The 10,548-nt window shown below is 56.0% G+C and overlaps 1 protein-coding gene across 1 annotated transcript in view; it reads right to left on the bottom strand.

Annotated features, from left to right (window-relative positions):
• Positions 1 to 2: 2 nt before the first annotated feature.
• RYR1 (ryanodine receptor 1) overlaps positions 3 to 10,548 on the bottom strand; it is a 108,378-nt gene continuing 97,832 nt past the window's right edge. Inside the window, 13 exon segments of the mRNA XM_040633935.1 lie at positions 3 to 237; positions 383 to 434; positions 602 to 702; positions 782 to 846; positions 1,236 to 1,392; positions 3,169 to 3,303; positions 3,570 to 3,716; positions 4,183 to 4,243; positions 4,349 to 4,479; positions 5,604 to 5,646; positions 7,630 to 7,760; positions 8,572 to 8,823; positions 9,810 to 9,896. Coding sequence (XP_040489869.1) covers positions 142 to 237; positions 383 to 434; positions 602 to 702; positions 782 to 846; positions 1,236 to 1,392; positions 3,169 to 3,303; positions 3,570 to 3,716; positions 4,183 to 4,243; positions 4,349 to 4,479; positions 5,604 to 5,646; positions 7,630 to 7,760; positions 8,572 to 8,823; positions 9,810 to 9,896 — 1,458 coding nt within the window. The 3' untranslated portion in view covers positions 3 to 141.

The raw sequence follows: 10,548 nt of genomic DNA, 5'->3' as shown, positions 1-10,548 counted from the left end.
CGTCAGGGGTATAGCACAGACTTTATTTCTCCAGTACATGGTCACCTGTCCCCCAGATGCCTTTGGGGGAGGGTTTTGGGGCTAAGGGACTTGTGAGAATAAGGCACTTGAGGTGGGGGTGAAGGGCCAGCTGGGGGTGTCTCAGCTAAGCTGGTCCTCGTACTGCTTGCGGAAACAATCGCCAGCTGGGAAGAAATCCCAACATCTCTCTTGGTACATCTTCCAGACATAAGACTCCTAGGGTTGGGGCATGGGAAGAATTGGTTGGTCACATCTTCAAATGCTCATGCTGACATGAGCTGTTTACTGCCCCCTGCTGCTTGACCTTACATTAAAACTCTCCATGTCCCTGCCCACTGTCCTCCCCTTAACACCCCCTTACCTGGCCCGTGTGTTCTGTCTCGTCCTTATTTATCAGATACATCAGGAAAAACCTGAGGGCAGGAGCGCATGGAGATAGGTCAGGACTACCCTAACTTTCTCCCGATTGGCTAGCTGGGAAGCCACTCACCTGCATACCACACCTAACTGGTCAGTGTCACGCCCCTTGCCGTCGGCGGCCACGCCCCACCCCCTGATTGGCCTACGGGCCCATGCTCACATGTAATTGGCCAGGTTGTGCTCCTCTAGCGTGTGGGTCTCGAACCCGTGCGGCGTCGTATCAAAGTAATCACTGCCGATGCCGCAGATGAAGCACTTGGTCTATGGGTGGCGGGGGGGACATCAGAATCCGGGCCCATTCAACCCCCCGGGGTCCCGGATTCCCTCTGGGTCGGCCTACCTCCATATCTTCCTTCACTTGCTCTTGTTGGTCTCGGAGCTCGCCAAAAGCATCAATGATCAGACCTGTGGCGGCACGTGCCAGTCAGTGCCCAACCTCTGCCCCGGCTCGGACTCCTCCCTCGTCTGGCTACCCACCTCTGAGCCTTGTCCCATCCCCCATCTCCCTCATCTCACCCTGCTTCCGACAGATAATAACACCTAGCGTTTATTGAGCACTTATTATGAAACACTTAGGAATTGACTTAATTCTCACAATATCCCTGCGAGGTTAGGATCGTTAATACCCTCATTTGCAGATGGAGAAACTGAGGCCCAGCGAGGTGACTTGCCTAAAGTCTCACAGCAGGAAGAGGCACAGCCAGGATATGAATCCAGGCAGACCACACTCTTAAAGGAGCCAGTCTGCCTCTGGGTACTGGGCCCCCACTCTCACAGCCCCGACCCGCACTGACCCTGGATGATGGCCAGCAGAATGACGATGACAAAGAAGAAGAAGGTGATGTCGAAGACCACTCGGTACAGCTCGTATTCATCGCCTGCTGGGTCCTCAATCTCATCCCCGATGCCCCCACCAGCTCGGACACCCACATACATGTGAAACAGGTAACACTGTGGGGGGAGACAAGCATATCCGTCATGCGTTCTATCGTTCGACATTCCCCAAGTACCTCCAGGGCCCTGGGCTGAGGGGACAGGCAGACACAGCAATGACTGAGCCAGCTCTGGGTCCTGCCCTCACAGGGCTCACAAACGTGGCATCAGATAGTGACAGCCCAGAAATGATCATGGCTGTGATAGGGAGGTCACAGGCAGAGGGGGCAGAGCCAGGGTGGGGGGAGCAAAGGGTGATGGGAGGGGAACGGGGGGAGCAGAGGAAGCTTTGAAGCTTTGAAAGTCCGACTCAGGGTGATCAGGCAAGACTTCCCTACAAGAGGGGGCATGTGAGAGCTGGAACTTGAAGGAGGTGTTAGGTGGGAGAAAGTGTTCCAGGCAGCGAAAACCACATGTGTTATGTCACTGCTGGGGAGCAAAGAATACATTTTGCTCCCGGGAGGAACTGAAACCTCTTCCAGCGAGGCTAGAAAATACAGCTCCTGTAAGCAAGAGCAGGGAGAGAAATGAGGCCAGTGGATGGTTAGGGAGGGTTTCCTGTAGGAGGCAGCATTCAAGTTGAAAAGTGACGTGTCAAGCGAAAGAGGGGCGTGGACATGGGGCCTATGGTGGAAGAGGGAGAGAATGTCAGATGCAAAGGGCTCGGGTGGGAGGAAACACATGGTCTTAGGGGAACCGAAAGAGAACAGGCAGCCAGGGAGCAAAAAGCAAGAGAGACTGTGGTTAGACTCAAGTAAAGCTGGCTTTTCCCTGGCTTTGTAGCCATGGTGAGGGATTCAATTTTATCACACAGCATTGGAGAGCTACAAGAAAGTTCTGAGCTGGGAGGGGGTCTGCCTGGCACTTGGGAAAGACTTTACACTTGTTCTTTCTGTGTCCCCAGGAAGTGTGAGAACCCTGTGTCTTGGTTAAGAGCTAAGGCTGGTGACTGCGGCGGGAACAGGGCTATACGTGGCAAGACTAGGTCTGACGGGGCCTCAAATGTCAGGCTGAGGGGCTGGACTGGGTCCTGAGAGCATGGGGCCAGAGTACAGGACATCTCGCGCGAAAGCCCTGAGATCATTCTTCTCCGCTGTGGCCCAGGCCTCTCTAGGGCCAGCTCAGTCTGGGTTACGACCACCATTATCAGAACAAAAGAGAACATATAAACAAACATGGCATGCTGATACTTTGGGTGCCATGTTTATATTTCTTTTTTTCTTTTCCTTTTTTTAAAAGTAATCTCTACACCCAACACGGGGCTCGAACTTACAACCCTGAGATCAAGAGTCTCATGCTCCACCCGCTGAGCCGGCCAGGCGCCCCTGGATGAAACTTTTGTAGACCGCGCCGAGAGCAGCTAACGCCTATGTGATCCTTCATACATGCCAGGCGCCGTTCTGAGACTTTTGAGGGAACTCCATGGAGTCCCAGAATCAGCCCTTGGCTGTGGGCACTGTTACTACACACCCATTTTACAGGGGAGGACACGAGAGCGCGGGGAGGTTGAGGAGAGGGCCCCGAATCTCACGGCTCGTGAGCGACAGGGGCACGACGCCTCGCGCCTTTGCAACGATCACAGCTTTACAGGCTCGAGTAACACGGCGACGGCGGCTCACGCTCTCTGGGCGTCCAGTACTGCCTGGCGCTGTTCAAAGGCCCTCCCAAGGCTCAGCTCACGGAACCCTCACAGTCAGTCTAGGAGGTGGGTACTACTATTAACCCGCTTTACAGACGGGAATGCCAAGGGGCGGTGGTCAGTATCGGCCTGAGAACGCAGGGGGGGGGGCTCACCGTCATCATGTCGTCACACTTCATGTCAGGCTCGTCCTCATCCTCACTCTTGTTGTAGAACTTGCGGAAGAAGTTGAAGGCCACCACGGTGTACAGGTAGACCACCACCGCCAGGAGGCCCACGGTCATCACCAGCTGGGGGTGCATGGCAGGCGGGGGGGGGGCGTCAGCTCCCTGCGCAGCCTGCCCCTCCCCAGGCCCACCCTCCCCGGTCCACCCGGCCCCCCACCCGGTCAGACAATGTGGCCCTCCTTCCCGGGTTTCACTACCCACACCCACCCTGGCTCAGACTGCCCAGGCTTGCCCCTCCTCCCAGGAGCTGCCCCACCCCATCCACCCCTGCTCAGACTACCAGCTCCTCCTTGCCCGCCTCACACCCCTCCGTCCGGTCCTCTCCACACCTGCTTCCCATTATGGGTGACGGAGGAGAGGATGGTGCGCAGCGTCTTGACCCCCATGGCGATGTCCAGGAGGTGGGCAGCAAAGAAGAAGTTGTTGTAGTGTCCCAGGAGGGACATCACCATGTACCAGCCCAGGTACAGGAAAGACTGTGGGCACACAGGGTCAGGGGTCAGGGAGCATGTGGGATTCATGGGGAGCACTCTGGCAGTCAGGGAGCGCTCATGAGGGTCAAGGGGCATTTGGGGGGTTAGGGAACACTGTGGGAACAGGGGATCCAGGAACATGTGAGAGGGATGAGAGTGCTCTGAGGGTCAGGGAGCCGTCTCTGCCTAGGGACTGTCTGGAGGGTCAAGAGCACTGTGCAGTGATGGGGCGCTCTGGGTAAGAAGCCATCCCCGGGGTAGCTGGGGAACCCTCTGCTGAAGGACACAGTCTGGGAACTCAAGAGCACCCGAGGGTCAATGGGCCTTGGGGGGCAGGGGTTTCCCAGGACCAGAGGTGCACAGGGGCTCAGGAGTCAAGCCCTGGTCAGCGATAGCTAGGGGTGGCGCCCCCAGCCCCCCAAAGGCCCTTCTCCTGCAGTTCCTCCCCCACCTATGGGCCCCTCCTCACATTGTCTGTGAAGATGACCCCGAACTTCCAGATCTGGTACTTGACGTCAATGGACATGAGCCTGTGCAGGGGTGGGAGGAAGAAGGAATGGCCAGATGCCTGACACTCAGATCCTGGCCACCTTCCCTGGCCACCCCCGGCCCGTTCAGGCTGGTCCTGGACTCACCAGGTGAGCAGCCCCGGTGGTGGTTCGGGCTTTCGCTCATTGTGGGCTGTGATCTCCAGGGTGGCCAGATCCATGCCCAGCAGCTCGGCGATCCGCTCCCGCCCATAGATGTCTCCATGCTTGTCCAGGACCTGCGCAGGGGAGCATGGGGCCGTGGGGACATAGCTAGAGTGGGGGAAGGCCACAGCCTGCATGGGGGGAGGCTGGGGACACTCTGAACTTTGTGTGAGAAATTGGGGGCGCATTTTTCAGGAAAGAAGGGCCAGAGCCTTCTTCAGATCCTCAGAGAGAGGGCCCAAAAGTGATAAAGTTTCAGTTAATTCATTAGCCAAATTCATAGGGATAATTTATTATGACCAGACCGGTAGTCAAGGAACCCTATATAATTGGGCCTCTGTCGTCTGTGAACTTATCTCCTCCTACTCACCCCCTCACTCACTCTGCTCCAGCCACACAGACACACAGACCTCCTCGTAGTTCCTCAAATATACCAGACACATTCCTGCCTTGGGACCTTTGCATTGGCTGTTCCCCCTCTCTAGGACACTCCCCTCAGATTTCTACCTGGTTCACCCCTTCACTTCATTAACTAGTGTGTCCATTCCTGCCTACTCCTAGCCAACACACACACACACACACTCCCCTCTTCACTGCTTTTTTTCTTGTATAACGCTTAGCACCACCTAAACCCTATAAATGTGCTCATCACCTGTCTTGCCAGCTTGAGTGATGTGTTTACTGCTGGCTTCCAGCTCCCTAAAGCGATTCCTGGCACAAGGCAGGTGTTTGGTAAATGTGTGTTGAGTGACTGAATGATCTAGTTTTTCTAGATGCCAGATACTGCTCACGCAGCAAGCCATATAATCTTTACAACAACCTGTGAGGTCAGCCCTCTTACCGGCACACTTTGAATCTGAGGGAAACTGAGGCACAGAAAGGCCGACACAGCTAGGAGCAGAAAAGCAGGCAATCCAGCTCCAGAGCCTGTGTGCTTAAAACAGTATGCTTCACCTCCTCCCCCTTAACTAACACTTACTGGGTCCTCACTCCGGGCCAGCACTAGGCTACGTTCATGACACATGTCACGTCATCACAGAGGGCGGTGTGATTATTGCGCCCATTTCCAGACGTGGGCAAACTGAGGCAGCCAAAGCCCCTTGCCCATAAAGTGACTGCCTGTCAGGGCTGGGACGGCCAGGTGGCAGCAAAAGACCCAGCCGGGGACGCCCTGCCACCTCCCCATCCACGTCCTCACCTTTCGCTTGACAAACTTGTCCCAGTAGTTGCTGGGGAAAGACCTGCCGAGAGAGAGAGAGAGAGAGAGAGAGAGAGACCCCGAGATGTTAGGGCAGGAAGGGCCAGGATCCACCAGCCAGGCCAGGGTGGGCGGAAGTTCCGATGCTTTTCGCACAGGGGACCCTGCACAGTAGGGCTGCCTCTCACTCGGAGTCGGGCTCGTGCCAGGTGAAGTTTGCCCCAGGTCAACCACTACCCCAATGCCGTGCTCGGTGGAGCCCGCGGGAGGCCTCGGGCTTGCGGGGTGGCGCCACGATGTGCAGAAGACACAAAGCGGCCCTGTGGGTAGGGGGTGGTGTGCTCTCTCACACCCTGTCGTTTAAGCTCATCGGATGATTCTGGCCCATTCGTTACCGGTTTCCTGACTCACAAGCGGATGCCCTAGAACCCTGCCAAGGTGGTGAATGAGTTTTGTTGTTTGTTGGGTTTGGCGTGGAGAGTTATCATGAATCCACGGCTTCAGACCTATTTGATGTGTTTCCATTTGTGGCACTTCCCCTCCTTGCTGAGGCTCGAGCTGCCCGACCCGTGGGTCCTCTCAGCCTGCTGCTTTCCACTGAGCACATCCTCGCTTCCTGACACGCGGTAACCCTGGCTTGCTGCACTTCCCCGCCCCAGCCCGGAAATCTGTGGCTTCTCCAAGGAGCATGGTTCCTTTTGTGCGAAATGGTATTTAGAAGTCAAGGTCTCGGGCAGACACAACTTTTTTTTTTTTTTTTAAGATTTTATGTATTTGTTTGACAGAGAGTGAGAGAGCACAAGCAGGGGGAGGGACAGAGGGAGACGGAGAAGCAGGGCTCCCTGCTGAGCAGGGAGCCCTGATACAGGGATGCGGGCTCGATTCCAGAACCCTGAGACCATGACCCGAGCTGAAGGCAGACGCTTCACCGACTGAGCCACCCAGGCGTTGGGCAGACACAACTTTAAACAGATGTTTCCGGGGCACCTCAGTGGCTTAGTTGGTTAAGCGTCCGATTCTTGGTTTTGGCTCAGGTCAAGATCTCGGGGTCCTGGGATCAAGCCCTGCATGGGGCTCTGCGCTCTGTGTGGAGTCTGCTTGTCCCTCTTCCTCCTTCTCTGCCCCTCCTCACCTCTCAAATAAATAAAATCTTAAAAAATAAATAACTAAACAGATGTTCCTCCTTGACTCTGTTAAGCATGTGTGCTTGAACGTGTAGAAGTCAGATGTCCCTTTGATGCTGACAATGAGAGCACAGGATGTGCTTAGTGTGGCTTCTCTCCCTTCCTCGCACCACCTCTCCCGGGCAAGCCCCTAATAAAATAACTTCCAATGCTTATCTAGGACTCACTGTGCCCCAGAAACTACATGAATGCATTTCTTTATTACAAGATCCTGGGTGCTATTATTTACCCTCCTTTTATGGATTAGGAAACTGAGGCACAGAGAGGCTAAGTGACTTGACCAAGAATTCCCAGCTAGGGTGTGGCCAACCCGGGCTTTGAACCTGACCCGGGGTTCTCATTCTAGAGATGACTGGGCCACACTGTATGAACACATGAAATGGGACTTGATGGCAGGGTGGGGAGTTGGGGACAGAGTGGGCTGGGAGTGCAATTTGGGGGTCCAGAGTCCCACCACATTGCTCTCACACACCCTCGTTCCCTCCCTGGGGTCAATTTAAAGACCAAATGATTTCCTATTGCCTACTCATGGCGGCTGGGTAAGAATCACAGGTGGGGGCAGGGTTTAATGCAGGTTCCTGGGCCCCACCCCAGACTCACTGAATCAGAATCCCCAGGGTCTGGGTCCCAGGGATCCCCATGTGTCACCAGCGCCCCCACAGGTACTTTAACACGTGGGGAAATTTGTCTGTATTATGAAGAGGAAGGCCTGAGGTTTGGGGAAACTGAGTCAGGGTCAGCAGCGACCGGAACCTCGGTCTTCTGAAGCCCAGGCCTGGCCTGGAGTGGAAGCCCAGCTCTGTCCCCTCCCACCCGCCCTGAGATGGGGGGCCGGGCCTTACGGCGTGTTGAGCACCAGCCGGTCCCACTGGCCCTTCACATCGTCATCCTCAGGCTGCTCCGTGATGTAGAGGCCGTCAAACTCCAGCTTCCGGGCCAGCTCCTTCTCCCGTTTAAAGATCACCAGGGGCACCTGGATCGCGTAGGGAGGCACAGGGGTGGGTGTCAGGCACTGGAGGAGACCGCAGCCTCGGCGGGAGCTGGGTGATCTTGCTGGCACTGCGGTGAGACCCTGTGTCTGGGGAGCCTCCCCAGAGCAATCAGATGGGTCAGGGCTGGGATGGCAGAAAGTCAGGAGAGCCCAGAAGTGGTGCCTGAAGGAGCCTGGGGCTTTCCAAGGGCGGGGGGGGGAATGAATTAAACAGAGGCAGGCGAAAGGAACTAGAAGCGAGGCAAAGCATTCCAGGCAGAGGGAACAGCATATGCAAAAGTTCTGAGCCAAAAGAACTCTATTCCTCCAATAGTAAAGTCTCGAGATTTGCTCAAACAGACCCCTCAGACCCAAACTGAAGCTTTCATAACACATCTTCTGGGGCATCACAAACCTCGGGCATCGTTACGTCAGAATCCACGTTCCCCTGTTAGCACTCATGTTATGTCCGAGACCCCACAGACCCCCACACGCTTCACTCACCAACCAATCAGTATACAGAAAATGATATTGACAATGACAAAGTCTGCCTCTTGATCTGGAAATTAACACGGCCACAGGCCCTGGCTCCTCAGCTGTGGCTCACATGAGTCCCAGTTTGAGTACTGCCCTTGCTAAAGACCCCAGTCCTGTACCCAGGCCCCCGGCCCTTACTCTCCAGTTCCAGGCGCCCCCCTCTGTCCCAACCACCGCGGGAGATCCCCCGGCCCCTGCCCTAGACCCTCGCGGCCGGCGGCCCAGCCCCTCTTCCTGCCCAGTGAGCCTCTGCCCCAGAGCCACGGTCACGACCCACCTTGAGGCAGTTGTAGCCGATGATGCAGAGGAAGGCCACCAGCGTATGCAGCAGGCTCAAGCAACGCAAGGCAGGCTCCATGTAGCCCGTGCTCTCCTCCAGGAAGTAGTACACCATGTTCTCGTCCTCGTCGCCCTCCGCTTCCTCGCCGGCCCCCGAGCCCCAGCCAGAGCCGCCACCAGACCCCACACCTGACAGGTCCCCGGCTGCTGAGCCCTCCATGTCGTCCTCCCCTGGTGGAGAGTCTGAGACCTGAAGGGGGGCAGAGGTGGGTCAGGGCCTGCCACACCCAGAACCCACGAACACAGTTAACAGCCTCCGTTCCTGACGTTGGTCAGATACAACCTCCGTGAGACTGAGCATCGAGATGAAGGGTGGGCCCGGAACCCTGGCTAGCAAATCAGACTCTGTCCTGGGAATCTGCCTATTGATCTGACAGGATGACAGGAAAGCGACTGGAGCCGATTCGTCCTGACAGCGGAGTCTTAAAGAGACTGACCACCAATATTAACACGAACACTAAAATCAGGCATAGCTAACGTTTACACAGCACTTTCTATATGCCAGTACTGTTCTAAGTGCTTTCCACATGCTAATCCTCTTGTAATCCCAGCTCTCAGAGGTAGATACTGTCAGTATCCCATTTTACAGATGAAGAAACTGAGGGGCAGTAAGGTTAAGCCCCTTGCCTAGCATCACGCAGCCAGTGGGTGGCAGAGCCAGGATTCGATCCCACAGAAGCTAGCCAGACCGCTTCTCTGTCCTGTTATCTAGATCCCTGGCAAGACCCTAGGGGGCCCTTTGTCTCTCAGGAGGCCCGGTTCTTAGCCCTTTTCTTCCATTCCATGAGCTGCCCATTTCCTCTCCCCCACAGATTTCTCTTTAGCTTATATGAAAGCAAAGACACTTCACTGATTCCATGCGTGTTGCAGAGAGGCCAAGGCCCGCACCCAGCGGCACGGGGCTGGCGAGCGGCAGAGCTGAGCGTGGAAGGCCAAACTGGTTCCCTGCTCTAACTCCTGCAGACGGTCAGTCATCTGTCCCAATGCACCCAGATACCCGCACACACTCCCACGGGAATCCCAAGATCCAGGTGTCCAGGAAGAATCTCCCCTGCACCCCCAATCCAACACCTTGTCCCTTCACTGTGGGGGCCCTGGGAACCTAGCAGGGGCTGAGCCACCCCGTCCCCCAGCCCAGATAAGCGCCTGATCCCCCTGGCCCCCCATGCCCAGCACCTTATAAAACAGCAGGATGAAGTTGATGGCAAAGGCCAAGAAGAGGGCAAGGAACCGCAGGGTGTAGAAGTTCCGGGACAGGTAGTTCTAAGATGAGGAGAGAAAGAGAAAGAGCTCACAGTCCACCTTCTTCCCTGGAGAATTCACCCCCATGATCCACCCACCAATCCAAAATCTGGTCCCACAACCTCCTAGTTATTTAGTGCTTATTGTATACCAAGATGTGCGCTAAGAGCTTTATCCACACGAACTTGTGTGGCTCTCACCACAGTCCCAGGAAGCAGGCATGGCTGATATGCCCATTTTACAGATGAGAACACCGGGGCTCAGGGAGGTGAGATGTCTTGCTCAAGGTCACACAGCCAAGAAGTGGCAGACCACCCAACCGCTCTGGTATGCTGCTTTCTGTGTGAGGCTGCCCCAACTGCTTTAGCCCAGACAGAGGACAGCTCCTTCCGTCTCTCCCTCCCTTTTTCTCTCTATCGTTCTCCCCGTCCCTCATTCTTCCCAAGCATCCTCACTGGACCACCTTGCCCCCAACAGGTTTCCTTCAGCCTCTCATGTCAGGCTGGGTCTGGAGAGGAGGCAGGACCGGCAGAGCCCTGAGCCCTGCCTCCCGAACTCCTGGCTTGGATGAGGTGAGCTCTCCCCCCAGCCTCGGACAGGAGGGGCTGGGACTGATGCGGGGGCTCCGACCCAAAGGCTGACAGCCAAGAAACAGGCCATGGCGGGAGGAACG

Source organism: Ursus maritimus, unplaced genomic scaffold, assembly GCF_017311325.1.
Source record: "Ursus maritimus isolate PB19 unplaced genomic scaffold, ASM1731132v1 scaffold_19, whole genome shotgun sequence".
NCBI lineage: Eukaryota > Metazoa > Chordata > Mammalia > Carnivora > Ursidae > Ursus > Ursus maritimus.
This window is presented reverse-complemented; position numbering and strand designations above follow the sequence as displayed.